Here is a 19,260-nt window from a genome sequence, read left to right as displayed (position 1 = left end):
CGCGAGCTGATATAGTCCAGAATTGAACTTAGTTTTCTCCCTACACTGATTACCGTTTTGTTACTCTCATCCTGATATTTAATCTGATTGTAGAGCCACGGTGGTTCAGTGGTAAAGTATTCACTTCTGATGCATAGTGTACTTGGTTCGATCCCAGCTCGCGCCAAGTGAGCTTTATGGTGGACAAACACCATGTTCCTGGATTTCTTCGGGGTCCTTCCGTTTCCTCACTTTCTTCATTTCACTTTTTCGTTCAATTGTCATTTTCACCGTCTCCTTTAGCCTAGCCGGTATAATCGTTGGACGTAAAACTTAAAAATTTCATTTCATTTCATTTTCGTTTGATTATATTCATTTCTGCATAAATTTTGTATTTCGGAGCCGCTATCTGCGACAGTTAACACTTGCAAAATTTACCCCAATTTGTTAATTGACAGTTCCATTTTTAATGCCCCTTTGGCGTGGAAGACCCAGGTTCGATTACCGGCGGAAGCTCATGTCGTTCGGATTCCACGTTAATCAGTAGGTTCCGTCTCATATAGCCTCGCTGCTGAAAGGAACGTTAAACTCAAAATGAACTCAAAGTCCTTTTTAATGCCAATGTTGTGAAATTCAATTTATGGGCATATGAGAAACCATTGTTTACTGCCGTCTGTTCTTTATGACAGTTAATTTCTGCTCCAGGTGGTACCGTATTATCTTTTTTTCCCCTTATTTGTTGGTCTTCCATATGTGTTATACAGTCGACTACGATAGTCTAGAAGCCGTCGTAGGCCTTCGTAGACTAGCAACTTTCGTAACAATATTATGTCTATTCCCTGTCAGTGAGAAGCGTGGACAGTGGACATGCAAAAAAATATTATTCATGTAGATAATAGTAAATAGTGTTCTTTTTCTTTTTAAGTGCTTTATTATTACTTTCTGCTTTTTAGCGTTTTCATTATTTTTTACTGTTTAGCGCTTTTGTTGAAATCGGCTTGTGGTACTCTTTTGAAGTCTATTATTTTTCTTTTAAGTTTATTTAATATTTTTCCAATTTGTGCTACTCAAATAGTTCAATTAGATACCTAAAATAAAGATAGGCCCCAACTTACTATAGGAACAGATACAGTATATCCCCATCATAATGTAACACGAGAAAAATGGGTACAACGAATTGTTCGTTTCATGTGTGTTTTGCTTCGAATTACAATATTACAAACCGTTACAATTATGCGTAAAGTCCAGAAATACACTATGCGGCAAAACAAACAGTACTGAAATTCGCGTACGGATGGCGCGCAGATGCAACATGGTATGAGCTGCGACCGTCACACGTGTGCTCAGTCGTGTGTGAACTAGCGTAGTGTGCAGTTGGCGCAAAGGTAATGTTACTTACAACAGAGGAGAAGGTGTTTTATTGACGAGCACTATTTCCGCTCATACGGTGTGGAGCAGCAGCTCACTGCAGGAGATGAGCGCCCACGTGTACTGTATTGCTCTGGAGCTATGGTATATGAATCTTTATTAGTAACATATGATTCGGTAATGAAAACCATGTGTGCCTTGATCACTACATCGATCGCCAGTTGCTTATTGATCCATTCTTGCATCTTTTGCGAGGTTTCCGCCGCACCAAAAATCTGTCGTTACAATAACAATGGATGCAGAAAGAAGGCGCTACCGCCCACATTGCAACTGGGTCACTTGTCCTTCTGCCCACGAGAGTTTGGACATCAGTTGATTTCCCGCAAAATGGATTTTCCATATCCTTCCCACTCCCCTGGCCTCAGGGCTCCAGACGCCTATATATGGGGTATGCTGAAGGAAGCAATTTTCCGAACAGATAACCCTCTACCAGTATGCAGTAGTTCAGAGAGAAGATTCGCTCATTATTCTGTCGTTCGAGCAACCCGTGTTCACTAACGTGTCCATCGATCTCTAGGACCACTAGGAAGAATGTGCGCGATGTAATGGTCAACATTTTGAACACATGATATGCAGGCACGAGTCGTCTTAAATTTACAATATGGGTTGAGTAACGTTTAGTTGACATCCATTTGACAAGATTTTTTATGTTTCATTATGTTGTACAACAAATAAATAAATAAATGCCAACGATGTGATTTTAGTACTGTTTGTTTTGCCGCATACTGTATATGCCAGTGGTTATTCGGGAAAATGCCCTGAGCGTGTATTCGATTCATTCATCCTTCATGACACCGCGACATCTCCTACGGCAACGTGGGTGCAGAATCTTCTGGCACGATGGAGATGGGAAGTCCTCTATAATCCACCTTATACACCAGACTGAACTTCATATCAAAACTGAAGGAGCTGTTGCGTGGGAACACGGTTTCAAATGCGTGAAGACATTTTACCAGAGCAGTGAGCTGTGAAAACAGAAGAATCACTTACAGTGAGGCCACGGGTATTCGGCACCATCCACATCGTTGGCGGTGTATGGTCAGTAAACTGAAACGAAAAAAAATGAAAGAAAAAAATAGTTGAAAATAACTTCTCCAAAAATACAGCAAGAGGTGGTACACTTTATTGCTTTTATAACTATTCGGCAAGTGTATCTGTTATTTAATACTGTTAAGACTTCCCAGTTATGTCCTGGTTCGATCCTAGCTCACGCCAAGTGGGCTTTGTGATGGACAAACACCGTGTTCGTGGGTTTTCTCGGGATTCTCCCGTTTTCTCCCACTTTATTCATTCCAACATTTCATTCATTTCTCATCATCACCGTCTCCTTTAGTCTAGCTGGCATAACTGTAGGACGTATAACTCAAAGATTACATTTAATTTCATTTTACTTCCCATTCATATTCTTTACTGCAAGACCGTTTCGTGGATCAGTCCAAAGGGATTCAAATATCCTTTTGTTTTCGCCACGTCTTCGAATTCTACTTTCCCTTAGGGAGCAAGAGAGAGAAAAGATACATGTTGTTTAGTATTAATAAGATAGGTAGAAAAAGAAGATAATGAAACAAGTCTTTTGTTTGTTGCTTGCTGGTGAACAGCCATTTTCCACACGCACAATGGCTAGCATTTGGTGTTTCAGTACTGAGAGTATGTGGATGTTTTGAGTATTTCCTGAAACTTACCTAATCTACTGTCGTAGGTGGAGGAGAGAAAAGAAACAGTGTGGCGTAGCGTTTTGGAGCTAATTCGCATGTTCAAGATTTTATATGCCAATGACGAACTAAAATTAGATGCTTATTTCATAAGATATTTTCATATTCCAGAAATGAAGTTCACTATGTATTATTTGTAAAACACAATCTAATATAACTTATAGATAATAATTAATAGCTTCATTAGAAATGCTTATTACGATCTATAATAGTTTTCAACGAACTTAAAAAGTTCGTTACTGAATTTTTTATGTCTGTCTGCCTGTTATTTGTGAATTTTTCAATTTTGAGCCCTCCATTCGATGAAGCATCGAAAGCTATCTGAAAGAAGTGATAGAATTTTCCACGTCACTCTTACCGGTCCTCAGATATTATACAAAAAAGTTTCGATTTCGGTAGATTTAACACTTCTAAATTTTTGGTGCTTATTTTTAGATGTTAGGGTAGTGTCTTCAAGGCAGGGTTTGCCCAAGTGGGCCCAGCCCGAAAAAACCCACCTTAAAACCCAGCTGGGTTTTTGAGCTTTTTGTTAATATATTATTGATGCAACCAAAGTGATCATATTGAAAGTGATTATTATCAGATTTTGGACTTTCCTTGGGCAAATTGAATGCTTTCACGTTAAAGTATACAACATTCAACACAAGACCTTTATAAAGTTTTAAGTAACAAATTAATGTACGGATTATGCTTATAGCTTATTTGAAGGGAAAAAAAATGCAATTTTATACTTTAGAAAATACTTTCTGTGAATAATGTGCTCGCCAACTCGGCGACGCCGAGGGACGTTGTCCCTCATACGTTTGACGCGTTTAAAGCCATAGATGCCGGTACTACCAGTAAGCATGTAGTGCATTAGTAAAACTATTAGTATTATTTCTTACCTTTGATGGTAACACAAGTATTCTTCAGTAAAATTTAGTTTTCCAACAACAACAGTTTAGTGCAGTTATTTGTAGGTACTCTTCAAATAAGCATTCTGTAGAATCAACACCAACAAAAGCGTAAAAATTCGTCAAATTTTAAAAACTCGATGCTCAGAGTTCCGAACTACGTACCGCTTACTATTTCAAGTGCTGAATTCGAACTTTCGTACTAGTGGAAGTTTCGATGTACAGTAAAGGGAGCTGTATTTTCGAGGGAGGAGGAAAAAAAAAAAAAAAAAAAACACGTCCCGAAAGAAGTTCTCGGGAAATTCCCCCAATTGAACGCACAAAGCATCGGAACTGAATACTTCAACAATAAAACTATTTATTTTATGCTGGAACATATTTAATTTCATTTAACATTCTGAAACATCCTAACTATATATAAAACTACATGAGCTGACAAATTATTGAGCACTTCCTGTAGGGCTACAATGATTAAATTTGGCATGATGGTAGCTTTCCGGTACTAACCGACAGAAAAATTGCCAAAAGTGAATATTTTTAATTTTTAGGGGGTCTAAAGAGGGGATCTGAAACTGAAAAATCTTTCCCATGTTATTTATGTGGAACACCTTTTACACCCCCAAATTATTGAGCACTTCCTGTAGGGCTACAATGGTTAAATTTGACATCATTGTAGCTTTTCGGGACAAACCCATAGGAAAATTGCCAAAAGTGAATATTTTTAATTTTGAGGGGGTCTAAAGATTGGATGAAGAATTTCCCTATGTTATTTAAATGGGCCTTTTTTGGACATAATCTCATGTTTTAGGTACTTAGAATTGGAATAAAAACTTGAAAATCGGTATGGCTGTATGTTTTCGTTAGCGTTACGAAGTGAATCATCAGAAATAAAAATTTCCGACCGTAGAGTAGTTTTATGGGGAACTGAAAAACCTTTCCCATGTTATTTATATGAGACGTCTTCTACACTTCAAAATGTTTAGGCCCTTCCAGCATGATTAGAATGATGAAGTTTTGCATGATTATAGCATTCCAGGATTAACCGACAGGAAAATAGCCAAAAGTGAATATTTTAAATATTTTTAGGGGTCTAAAGGGTGATGAAGAAATTCCCTTGTTATTTAAATGGGCGTTTTCTTGGGACACAAAATCTTATCTTTTAAATAGTTGAAATAGGAAAAGAAATGATAGAATTGTGGGTTCAAGAGATGCGAGGCCGTAGGCCGAGCGAAGACAGTGTGTGGGGGGCGATGCCCCCGGGTGGGCAGATTCATGAAATATGAAGAGCAAGTTCACGAAATTCACTGTTGATGCAAAGGGCAATAGATAAGAAATGTGAGGCCGTAGGCCGAGCAAACTCGGGGATCTGGGGGCAGAGCCCCCAGCTAGCCAGAAGCTAGTTTATTTTATAAAATATGAATTATATCTTTCTTAATGTTCTTACATTAATTTTCTGGAAAGATCCCTCTTGCAACAAGTGCTCGGGAAATTCCCGTAATTGAACGCACAAGGTATCGAAAGTGAACTTCAACAATAAAAACCATTTATTTTACGCTGTTAAATTAATATATTTGGTGTTCATATTTGGCAAACGTCACTGAGGCTTCTGGGACGATTCAATCTGCATTTGTTGCTGAGCGTTCGTCTGCTTGTACCACACATACTACAGGGAATCACTTCCGGTCTTTTAAGTGTAAAGTTTCAGAGTACAAGCACGAGACACACTAAATTTTCTGTATAGATTTTGGCGGCATACCAACGTAAAATTTCAAAATGGTGACAATTTATTTTTTTTTCAAAATAGCGGGTATGCACGCTACAAAGCACAATTTTCGGTCTTTTAAGTCGAAATTTTTAGAGTAGAAGCACGAGATACTCTAAATTAGCTGTATATATTTTGGCGATGATCCAACGTAAAATTTCAAAATGGCGGCCATTTTTTCAAAACAGCAGTGATTAGAAAATTGTTGCAAGTTGTGACAATGATAATCTTGAAATATAAATCACATTTTAACACTTTTACCCCAAAGACATTGAAATATTTTGATAAAACCCAATTAAACCCGAAAAAACCCAATAAAACCTGAAAATACCCGAAAAACCCATATGGGCCCAGATGGGTTGGGCTTTTTTCAGAATAACCCGGGTTTTTTCAAACCCCGCTTCAAGGAGCCATATCTCGGGAACGTAAGTCATTGGGTATTGATGTTGATCAATATCAATTCCCAGTTATTGATTCAATAATTATTGCGCCATTATTTATTGATTCATTGCGTCATTATTTATTGATTCAATAATTATGTATATTGTATTATCTATTGAATTTAATCAAATAAATTTAATATGCAATTTCATATAAATTTCGAAAAAAAAAAATTCTTTTTAAGTTCGTTCTGGAATGCTTTTCGGGCATTCTTAACTGGTTATTTCTAAAATCCTTTATTTTCTGAAAGTTGACCACCTGTTTAAATTAACCAATTGGCAGTGGAATCGATGATAGCCAACATAGAGAGGTTTCGTCTGTTCAATTCTGCTCTAAAAAGGCAACACATCTGTAACTCAATTGACGAATGTCTGTGTCTAAAAATTCGATGATGAAACAAAAGAATTATAAGAATTTGTAAGTACACTCGCTTGCTTATGCTCCTCGCGTTCGATAATTTTTTCCGTTCATTTCTGTAATATTAAGATATGTTTTGTTTTACATTATATTATGTAACAAGAATAAGAAATGTATATATTAGGGAATAAGTAGAGAATAATGATAAAAATTTTGATATAAATGACCTTTCTTTATTTTTAAGATTACTCTTGGTAGAATTATATAATTTTTAATATATATATGATGGTGCTGTACTGCCAATAATTTCTTAATTTTTTGGTAGAAAATGTCATCTCGTGGAGAAGCAGAAACTCAAAAACTGAAAAAGAATTTGGAGGAACAACTGGATAGATTAGTGCAACAATTGGCGGATTTAGAAGAATGTCGGTAAGAAAGTAGAAATAAATTGTTTATGCAACAATATGCACCTATTCTTCTCGTATTTTCGATTTTATCGTATTTCTCCATATTAAAATCCTGAAGATTGGGATGTACCGATATATCATTATCAGTGATATCTTCCACTTTTGGGAGTATCGGTATCGACAAATGGACACCGATATTTACCGATATATTTTCCGAATCATTTTCCAATTTGTATAATATTAACAGTGATACTTATATTTCATCGGTTTCTTTCAGACTTAAATTTGATCTAAATTATCAATTGTATAATCGATTTCTTTATGCATGTGTACGCCTTTGATTTGCACTACTCGTACACAACTGATATTTTTAGTCCCTCGATGCCAGAATAGTGGAGAAGATAAAGCCAAAGGTCCTCCGTCTAAATCATGGACGCCCAAAGAAAATTTTCAAGGGGGGTGGGGCATTCCATGGTTGATGTATTATATCTGGTATTTAATATACGTGGTTTGCTATATTACGTATACATTTTCGTGAGCCGGGTGTCCCCACCCTGCCTTTCTCCTTCGGGTGCCCATGGTCAGGATAGCAGACCCGTAATTTAAATCCCAAACGAGACAGAGGTTTCGATTCAGAAGAAAAGCTGGTATGGAAGAAACCTACAAGACGCTCACTTTGTCATTATTTTCTCCTACTTACTGGTTAAAAACAATTAGTTCTAAAGTTAATAAATAGTTTCATCGTTTTCGACTTCCCTTAAATAACCCTCTTATTTTTTTATGGTATACATCAACTCCTGGTTCGGCACGCATAATTTTGTAAACTGGAAAAATTTGTAACGGTAGTATCCGTTTGCATTATATGTATGTAATAGAGTCAAGTAAATACAATGTAACTAGGCTTTTGGTGAGGATGTCGTGACTACGCGGAAAGAACAGCAGTGGTTTAATAAGTTTAAGGACGGTAACGAAACACTCGAACACGCACCACGTGCCGAAAGACCAACACATGTACAAAAAGAAGATCTTCAGGCAGCAATTGAGGTGAACAGTGGCCAGACATATGACCACAAGGCGTGGACTCATGAGCAGTGGAAACACTTAATGTGGTCCGATGAATCAACCTTCACCTTGTTTCCAACAACTGGTCGTGTTTACGTATGGAGAACATCGTCGCAGGCCTATGATACAGACTGTCTGCTCCCAAACTGTAAAGCATTGGGGTGGTTCTGTTACAGTATGGGCAGTGATATCGTGGTTTTCCGCAGGTCCCATCATAGCCCTGCATGGAATGATGAATGCTAAGGCGTATGAGGCCATTTTGGGGGACCAGGTTCTACCTATGGCCCAAATATTGTTCCCTGATGGTGATGGCATCTACCAAGATGATTTGGCACCCTGTCACGCTGCAAAAACGGTGAAATCATGGTTCGAGGAGCATGACCAGAAGCTATCACACCTTCCCTGGGTCCCACAATCACCACTTCTGAACATCATTGAGCCATTGTGGTCTGAGTTAAAAAGGCGTGTTCGGTCCAATTACCCTCCACCAGCATCCCTTAAGAAACTGGAGCATGTTTTGGAGGATCAGTGGTACAAAATTCCACACACCACGATTCAGGAGCAGTATATGTCCATTCCACGTCGGATCAAAGCTGTTTTCGACGCAAAAGGAGGCTCCACACCGTACTAGCTATGATTTTCACACTTTTGCAAACGTTTTAGATTTTTTTCCAACCCCTGTATGTATTTACAAAAGGGGAAGGGGAGAAGTGAATGGAAGGTAGTGGGTGGATGTTGTGGAGAGCTTTCAATTCATTCATTCTTTGGAGGAAGGAATTATGTCTGGAAAATAATAGGTCTTATCTAGAATTGTCAGGGAAAATTGATTTGAAAAATCCCTGGCAATCCTGAATAAGTCTCAAGCAATTTTATTGATATTTTATAAACAAATATTCCATTAATAACTTTATAAGATATGGCATAAATTCTTTCTTAAGTTTACTTTTGGGGATTGAATTTTCTTTGAGGGAAGTTTCCCGAAAACGCCGTATAATTTTGTTCGTGTTTCACGATAAAATGTTTCAATAATAACTGTAGCATAACATAGTTTAAGAATAATAATAACTGTAGCATAGTTTAAGAAAATTGGAGTGAGAAAGTTTAATACAGTACTCCATACATTTGTAAAAATGGCTGTAATTTTTGTTCTATAAAAATGCATTTGTCTTATTACTTTCCTTTTTTTCTGTATACAGTGAGGATCTGGATGCTAGTGAATATGCAGAAACAAAAGCTGAGACTTTAGCGCAGCTTAAGGATTTCAATAATAGCTTATCTAAATTGATCTCAGGAAATGTGACTTTAGTGGACCAACTAAGTTCAATGCAACTGGTAAGAGTTTTTCTTTTTAATGTTACTTTAATAAAATTATGTGAGCTTAAATTTTATCGAATGTTTTAGAGAAGAATTTTTTTTTTCTCTGGATAAAAAGAGAAAGAAAAATAGTGTTCATAAACAGGAATTATTTCGCAGCTTAAAGAGAGATTTTTATTTATTTATTTATTGTATTGACTCAAATTTTGATATCTTGATTATCTCAGAGTGCTTTTAGTTATGCAGAATGGAACTGTTATTATGGATCACAAATTGATCAGTAAAAAAATTGTGTTGCATTTAAAGCAAAAGTATGTCCGGAACTGTATTTTTATTTCAGATTATCTTTATTTCACAACCTATTTCTGGTAAATGTAGCGAATTTTCAACGTTGTCATAGCAACAGTTTGACAACAATATTCATCAGACTTCAGTTATTGGAAGTACGAAATGTCAATTCACTGTTCTATTGGTATTACAAAATAGTAAATTGTTGTGTGTTAGATTTTTCTTTAAGAGCAGTGGTTCTCAACCTTTTTTTTCCTGACGACACACTTTACTGAACATCCAGGACACTGCGGCACACTTGTTTGATATTTTAATGATAAAAATATCTTTGTAATAGTGAAACCAATTAGTTTTTATAATGATTCTATATAGCACTAAGTATTATCGCTACCGTTGGAGGTGTTAACTGGTACAGTCTGTCTCAATTTTAACTGATTATTATTAAATTCTTCATGATTTTCAAAATTCTAAAATTTCGCGACACGAGGACTGCGTGACACACCAGTGTCACGACACATCGGTTGAGAACCACTGTTTTAGAAGTTACAAACACTAAAAACCAACAGGCAAAAATAAAAATTACGAGTACAGATTCGGTCAGGAATTGTTCCGAACTACTCCGTCCTGGTCCGCATTGCAACAGATGATTTATTGTATGCTTTACGCTTTCGATACACATAACAGCTTTGGGACAAATGGCTGGTAGTTTCGTGAGTGTAAATTATGTTGCGCTTTGTATACGAGATTTTTTTCCCCGCTTTTCTTTAATGAAATAGGTTGTGCGTTATACACAGGTAAATACGGTATATATATTATTATTAGTAGTAGTATTTATTATTATTATTATTTTTCAGGCCACCCAGGCAGCTATTAGTGAAGCATTTCACACACCAGCCGTCATTCGAATGTTTGCTAGAAGAGAACCAGGACAATTACGACAACGGTTGGCAGAGATTGATAGAGATGAACGTCTGGGAAAACTTTCCCGGGATCAACATCGAAGTCAGAAGGTATTTCCTACTTTTTATATGATAACCCAGTCTGTGTATTTATTATGCTTTATATAATAAAAGTAAAATTCATGTTGGAAACTTGTATAAAGTGTGTATTCATAAGTAAAGGCTTGTGTGGAGAAGTATACGAGAGCGAAATGTACAGTTGACAGTAAGAATGTGTATCCACTAGGGTGATCATTACTTTTAGACTTCCGAGTTTTGTTTAGTTGCACACCCGGACCCATATCAGACTAAAGTAACCTCATGAAAAAATTTAGCTTGGTTGAGTAATATTAAATGGTGCTCCAAGCGACCTAAATTTTGAATGCATTGGCAGTTTAAATACGAGGCAACTGTAATAGAGCCTTATGAGTTGGGATAATGGAGGTAGAACCGCGTGTTAATAAACCTATATTTTGAATGTAATAAGTATTGAATGATTAGAGATAAGTTAAAAAAAATAATGTCAGATTTGTGTTGGTGGTAAAAGGCTACCGCAGAACTGTACGACATATGACCACCTTCCTATTAAAAATTTTGAACCTAAATCCAATGGACACCATGAGAATACCATGAGTAATAGAAAGCGATTCTACCTCCATTACCCTGCAAGATATGGTCATACTCCTTCCAGCTGTTTCCAACTTAACAAGAGTTTATTATAGGCCTTTGCTTCATATTGTATACTGTAAATAGACACGAAATTAAGGTCATTTGGGGCACCATTTACCATCATTCAAATAACCAAAGTTATCTCTCATGGGCTACTTTGGTCTGATATGAAATCATTTTAGGAAGAGATAGAGAAAAAAAAAAAAAAACTATAAGTTGAAAAATAAGGACCATCCTAATATCGAATATTCGTCAAGAACTTCGAAGTAAATGAGCCAGTATGCGTACAGTGTATTGTAACAAACAAACAAAACCGTGTTGTTTAAATTATTTGGAACGTGAAAACAGTTTAATATCATGATACCATAATATAATATGTTATTAATATCATGATACAATATGTCACTCAGCCGTTTAAGCATACCTCAGTATGGACACAATGTTTGAAAGTTGACAAAGTCTTTGCGCAATTCAGGGAGCCCGCGTTGAATACACTATGTTGTAAAATGCACAAATTCCATCACGACTTGGAGGCATAAGTCCCACCTATATTGTTGATCTGCGGATTAAATTCATTGCCACTGTCCAGCAAGAGCCAAGGATATGCACGTACAATAGAATATCGAAATTAGTTTCTTTGAAATAATTGTTGTTGTTTTTCTTCTACTTTACTTTTAATTTCCGTACTTGTTTATTTTTACAAAGCTAGTTTTACAATTAACAAAACTAGTTTATTTTTATGATTTGCTATCCATGTAAAAGAATAAAATACGTATAATAGTTTGTTCATCGCTGCCAAAGATGCAATACATAATTTATAATTTACTATTTAAATTTATTTAGCAGCTTTCTACACAAAAAGGAAATATATATTCATATTCCTTTTTGTGTTGTATATATATATTGTTCTTTCAGCAGTGATGCTATATAAGACGGACCTATAGCTTAACGTAAGATCCGACCCACATGAACTTCAGCCAGGAATCGAAGCCGGGTCTCCCGCGCCAAAGACATATATAGCTGCGAGGGAGTTACATAAATATAATTTTAAAAAATTGAACTCCGAAGAAGGCATCATTTTACTATTATCATGTGTTTCTTTTCAGCTGTTGGCCATAAAAAGAATGCCATTCGATATTCGGAGCTTTTGATGTGAAAATACAAATAACATTCATTTTCACATATTTAGTGTAGAGAACTCACACATGCAGGGGGACAGAATACAAAATATGTTGTGCTAGAAGGGGCAATTCCATTTGCTAGTAAAGAAATAACTGTAAAAAAATATATTACAGATCATAATCTATGTGCGTTAATGTACTTGTATGATGCAGAAATTTATCCTTAAGATCATAGAAGCTTTTCTTTGCTTTTATGTTGTAATGTTGTTCTGTACAGAATAGGAATAATTTGTATTTACAGGTAGAAATTTTAAATGCGCTTAAACACTTGGGAGAGAAGTTAAACTCTTCAGAACTAGCCTATTTAGAGAGTCATTCACTTATGAAAACGCATTTCGTTCAAGTATCTGATGAAACAGGTATGTTGATTTTGATTTTATAATAGTCATGTTTTACGTTATGTGGAACCTTATTTTTATTTTAGTGAAATTAGCTCATTGGAATAATTTTTGTGCAATAAAAGTCTTTTTTCTCATTTTTCTTTGTTCATTTGAGACAGTGATGCCTCACTTATCTCTAGGACCGTGGGAATGTCTGAATTCAACATATCCCAGGTCGGTCCTGCAAGATGCTTGAACAAAAAACAGCCAATCGTGACGCGCCTGCAGGTGACGCGTGAATGAGTACATTATTTAAGGGAGCGGAGATTACGTTTTCTAGCGAAAACGCTCTTCCTTAAAGATTATTACACGCAAAGTGCAGAACTACCAGTGTGCAGCCCGTTAACGATGTAGAAACAGCTTGCGTTTGTGCGTCCGATATTTTTACATGCACACAGTTTTACTTACATAGTGTAATTATTTTGTTCTAGCTTTCTGAACCGTGCGATAATGTAGTGGTACAACCAAACGAGAAGCGTCAGAAGCTAGTCTTCAAATAGCATACACAAACCAGATCATGGGCATGGCCGTACAAGATATGTATGAATTATGTTAAAAACATATTACAGGAATCAACTACATATTCGTATCCACGGCAGCTGTACAAGCTAATCCTTCTATCCTTGAGAGAAGATTTACCAAATGCAAACTTGTATTTCACATCACGTCAAAACACAGATTTGTACCGCTTAGCACAAGTACGCTGCGATGATATGAAACATCAAATTCAAATGAATATGGAGATGTACAGAAACATCAATGCCCACGGAATTCTGTTGTTCTGATTTTCACATCCAAGACTTCCACATGTGGTATGTGTTTATAATCACCAGGGTGACTGGCAGTGGTTAAAGATGTCAATTTGGAGCATAATGTTTTATACGTTCGGTTCTTTAAACCAGCGGGACCAAGAGCATCATAAGCGAAGTCAGCTGATGCTCTTGGGTGTCACATGTTTTGTGCGAAGTCAACTTTGTCATATGTTTTGCGAAATACTTACATCTTTGGAATTGACAACATCCACAGGGAGAAGCTATTGTATTATAGATAAATGGTACAACGAGTTTCTCTGTTACAAATGCATCGTCATTAGCAGTGGCGGCGGAACAGGATGTTAAACTGGAAAAAATCAAATCAAAATATTCCTTATTATTAGAAAGAAAAAAATACATTTTAGGAACTGTTGATTTTTGTGCAATTAAAGAATAACTTGAAAAGGACTTCTTTTCTTGCGAAATGTTATCTCAATTAGTTCCAGAGCGGCTAACATATCGAGCCCTTGCAAGAAGAAATTAAAAGTACGCTCGAATTGTGGTGCTCTAATAGGTTAATTTTTGGGCCATTTTTAGTGGCAGTTCAAACGCAATTCCTGTAGCTTTCTTAATTCCACGGGAAGACAACCAATACTTACTCATGGAACGACAAATATTTTATGGCACCATTTTTATTCTATGAACCAATAATACATACAAAACTTTATATTTCCAAATGAAACTGGAAATATTACATTAATGGGTAATTTTTTTTTTTTTAAAAAGGGGGGGGGGGGGGGGCAGCTGCCCCCCTAATCGCCGCCCATGGTCATTAGATTATCACCATGCCTTTTAAGATCTGTTTTTTGTTCATGCTTTGTTAGTAACATGATATTTTGCTGCTCTAATCATATTTAGTTCCATTTTCTTTCGTGTTATAGTTGAAACAAATACTTGTCATTGCCCTGTATCTGGACGTTTTATACGTAACTTTCCAGCGTTACAGTTTGTATACCTGCCGACACTAAACTTCTTTTTTTTTTTTCTCCCATAAGTGCATTATGAACTAAAAGAAGTCATTTAGCGTAAGTTTCAGAATTTTTGCGCTGTCCACACCAGAGATATTCAAGTGCAATGGTTGGCAAAATTCCGTTTATGTCCATATTTGACCTGATAAAATTATCACTATTCATTGCTACGATCTCCTATTTCGTCCAGCTGTACATTGCATGGAGACAAATACGAAGTCCATATAGTACATGTTTACCTCTACTCCTTCCCAAAATTTTTGGGGCTTAAAAATGATAATTTGGCTGATGCTCACTTGTGACTTTGTGGTATTATTTGAGGTAGTAAAAAGTTTTTAGCACTGCATTAAAGGTCACTTCATAATCCAGTGGTGTTCGTCTCATATGTATACTCCTCTTCATTTGAGAGATGTATTACGCATGCCTCCTGCTTTTCTCACGATTTGTTGCACACCATATTGGACATATGGCCGCCGTGGGTATACGGAATGAAATATGATATTTCTAATTGTACCATTGTGTTAACAAAACATATGCAAATTATCAGAATTATCACGACGGTTATGCAACTACCATCGTGCCATTTTCGGTGGAGTGACACCTAACGGACCTCAAATCAACGGACAGAATTAGACTAATGAAGCAAACGTAGTTGGTGGAAAGATATTGTTGAGGCAAAACTTCGACTTGATTTGTAAAGGACGAGGCATGATAATGACAGTAGTTCATACACAAGACAAGATTGGCATCCTTTGTTTTACTATTCCAGTACGCAATTGAATAGACTAATACGGTATACACATTAAATATTTTATGTTCACATTGTATAGCACAATTTCAAGTGTAAATTTTTGTTTGTAACACAATTCACAATTTAGCGGATCGATTTTGCGGACACCCTTTCGTCTCAATTAGTTCGTTAAATGGAGGGGTTTAATTTATTGATAACTACCCGTAAGCATTCCTCGTTGCCGAGTCTTCATTCAGAATCTGAATAAAAAGAGAGGAAACAGCATATCTTTTAGAAATATCCCCACAGCCATTCAGTTGCTCGGGTGTTGATCCTTTGCTGTTATGTAAGCCCGCTTAATAAATACAGAAAGGTGTTCGTAGAAGCAATGAAAAACGTCCATGATTTTTTATTCCTGTCCGCCAGTCTTCCTGAGCCGAAAATTGAAAACACGGCTTCGTACGAGATTTGATCTTGTTGAAGATCTATGAGACACACACACACACACACACACACACACACACACACACACACACACACACACACACACACACACACACACACACACACACACACACACACACACACACACACACACACACACACACACACACACACACACACACACACACACACACACACACACACACACACACACACACACACACACACACACACACACACACACACACACACACACACACACACACACACACACACACACACACACACACACACACACACACACACACACATATATTCTTTTATTATTATTAACGATAAAGTGCAGTGCTGATCACTGATCACTTGTGTTATTGGTCTTTTGCAATCTTTTAGCCGTTAGGTGGAAAACAAATACATTTTATTTTCATTCTTTCTGGGTCTGGGAATAGCTGTGCACGACAATTAAGGAGTAACGAGCATAGGCGAGCGTCTAATTTCTCAGAAAAAATACTCATCAAATCAACCATATAAAAACTTGACGCATACATTTCAACGAGCAATTGTCATTCTCAGTGAAAATCCTTCAAGAAATCTCTCTTCTTATCGAACTACATATTCTGATCAGTTTTCCGTTGTATAAATAGTGTTAATTGATCTTAAATTGCTGCCTTTAAATTTCCTTAGCCGGTAAAAGATCCCTGTAAATTATATATCTGTACAATATTAACGTTGTTAATACCTCTTTACTTGATATGAAGAAATTGTACGGGTATCCCACCGAGTCACTAGTAACTAGTTCGTAAAGCTGTATTAAAAATTCCTTACCTGTATTCAAACTTTCTTGTCATCTTAATGGGAGTCTGTAACTTTTCTTGTGATCAATTGATAAAAATCCTACCACGCCATTAAGTCTAATGTTCTCACTTCACAGTCAGGAGATTCTGAGTTTGGATGCCACGTTGGACTATATTGATTTAAATTTTCTCAGTCTTACCAGATGAATGAATGCTAGAATGGTATCTTTATCTTGTAAAACTCTGTCCTATATAGGTTCGACTCCCATTACCGGCTTTTATTATAAAATTCACTAGATAATAGTATTTACAAATATACTACAAAGTTATTCTCCTCTAAATTTGTTAGGTTAGAAATAGGTATTCCTTGACTGTGAGGTCGCGGAGGGGATCTCCAGAGCTCCGTGGCAAGCAGTGAGGAGGTTATTAGTTACAGAACCCCGTAGCAGACTAAGCCAGGAGAAAGGAAAAGCCAAGAGTCCCGTAGCAGACTAGAGGCTTGGGGTTAGGTTACTCGTAATGTTCCGTGGCAAACGGTAGGAGGGACACCAGAGAACTGGTACTAGTCCGCTGTCGGCCATCAAATTTATAGGGCTCCAGGCGGCGGTGGCGCTGCTGCTCCGATGCCGTCGTCTGCTTCGTAGGAGAAGCCAAATGTCCATCATCTTCTGGTTGTGGTGAATCCATGTGGTGCGTAGTATCCTGACGTAAAACCATGTGGCGGAGTTTGTATATACACAAGTGTAAAGTATTGTTTGTACACAATACCACGTGGAATATTACAATATTTTCACTTCCTCCTCTCTTTGGTATATTGTAGGGGCGATAAAAACTAACTTTATTCTGATGCCAGAGTGAAGCAGCAATTTCTACTCACTTTATTGTGAATAGTTACTTTACTCAGCCTAACCTCATTTTGGTTCGCTGTGTAAGTGTTCAAATAAAACAAAGACTTTAGTGTTTGAGGAGTGTTTAATGTAGTCTTAATGTTACTGATGATGATGATGTGTGTTTCAAGTCGTCCTAGCAGAATACACAAATTACCAACGATTGCAACATCACATAATGACCAAGACTAACCTGTTACAGGGTGTCTATCGGTCACGAAATCAGAAGACGGTCATAAAAGTCAAGAAATTTAGCTTTAGGGTCACCATTTTTTTTAAAAAAATATGTACAAATATAAGTACAGACTGGAAAATTTTATTGTATAAGATATCAAAATTCACCGCCAAAAATGACTATTGTCGGCTTTAGACGCTACCAAATCGCAAACAAAACACGCTTCTATCGCATGCATATAAATTCGGCCTAATTCACGTTCAAATTCGCTCTTGAGGCTGTCCTTCAGCTGGCATCATTGAGCAGTGGCGACACAAAGCTCACCGCATCGCCGGAACTACCTACGCATCTAGCCAGTTTATTCAACTGTGAGAAGATACCAACCTTTTATCAATCCAAAGAACAGCCTTTAAAAGTAGAGATAAGATAAATGCTAAAGAATATAGGTACTGTTATTAGTTTTTTTATGGTTTGGTAAAGAAAGGTTAACGAAAAAGTCACGAAATTTCATTTTGGATTTTTAGTAGATACCCTGTGTTATAATTCAGACCGGTACTGGAATACCTCACAACCCTTCTTGGTATCAGCAGCGTTGAACCTGACAACTCCTGGTGATTCTTGCGGCGTTGAACTTGATGAATTTCTACATGCTGGTGGTTGTTGCGGCTGCAGCCTCTCGTCTTTCCTCTAGGTGATATTTGAATCAGATGTACGTTGACTTGACCAACATTAGTCTCGAATAATACGTAACTTCTCAGCCAATATGATAAAAAATGATTTCAAGACTCCAAGATGATTGTCTGACAGAACTTCAGGACCGAACTTAGTCCAGTCTCAAGATGAAGGATGGCTTTATGACGAGTGAAAGAACCTCACTGACCTGGCCTGAAGGTGAATGAACTTCTACTAACTAACTGACCACTGACCACAGATCATCCCAATCTTAATATTTTATTTGAATTAAACACTTCCTTAATTCATTGTTCTCATTTTTGAATTGGTTTCTTTCTTTATTATTTTGACATCAGATGGTTCGTCACCTCATGGCTTACTCAAGATGTATGCGTCAGATGAAATTTTGACAACTCGTGTACCCTACTAAGCATTCCTTGAAAACACACAGGAAATTACAGTGTCAGTTGTTTCTTAACATTTTCGCGTTACAACATATTCAGGCGTTTGCATTTACGTTCTTTTTGAGTAATGCCTTTGCTTTGTTTTAAGTTTTCTTCCATGTTCCTGGTGCATTGACATTTGAACATTGAACTTTACAATTTAAAATATTTTTACAAATACTGAAAAATCAATATAAGCGCAACTTCTTTCTTATATTTCATTGTTACCAGTATAAAGTTGCGTGACTTCTGTATCTGGTACTTTTCATAAATAAATAAATTACTTAATTAAGGAAACCGATTTCTGATTGTCCGTATCTTGGAATCAAGTGGATGCATCATGTTCATCAACGAATTCGTCTCCTACCTTGTCACCCATTACATCCTGATTAAAATATGATGGTAATCCATCAACTATTTCTTGAGATTTTCTGTCTCCTGGGCGGACTGACAAGATAAATACAGTATACAGTATGCGACAAACAAAAGGGCTGAAATCACATTGTTGACATTTATTTATTTGT

General features: G+C 36.8%; 1 protein-coding gene across 4 annotated transcripts in view; it reads left to right on the top strand.

Annotated features, from left to right (window-relative positions):
- LOC145668857 (protein LZIC-like) overlaps window positions 1-19,260 on the top strand; it is a 68,385-nt gene that overhangs the window by 44,682 nt on the left and 4,443 nt on the right. For all 4 annotated transcript variants that reach the window (XM_081737074.1, XM_081737071.1, XM_081737072.1 and 1 more), the window contains exons 2-5: window positions 6,898-7,001; window positions 9,238-9,373; window positions 10,498-10,653; window positions 12,673-12,790. In XM_081737074.1, coding sequence (XP_081593200.1) covers window positions 6,901-7,001; window positions 9,238-9,373; window positions 10,498-10,653; window positions 12,673-12,790 — 511 coding nt within the window. In that variant the 5' untranslated portion in view covers window positions 6,898-6,900. The remainder of the gene's footprint in view (window positions 1-6,897; window positions 7,002-9,237; window positions 9,374-10,497; window positions 10,654-12,672; window positions 12,791-19,260) is intronic.

Source organism: Thermobia domestica, chromosome 13, assembly GCF_964235325.1.
Source record: "Thermobia domestica chromosome 13, izTheDome1.hap1.1, whole genome shotgun sequence".
NCBI classification, from domain to species: Eukaryota; Metazoa; Arthropoda; class Insecta; order Zygentoma; family Lepismatidae; genus Thermobia; species Thermobia domestica.
Note: the sequence above shows the minus strand (reverse complement) of the source record. Positions and strands in the feature narration are given on the sequence as shown.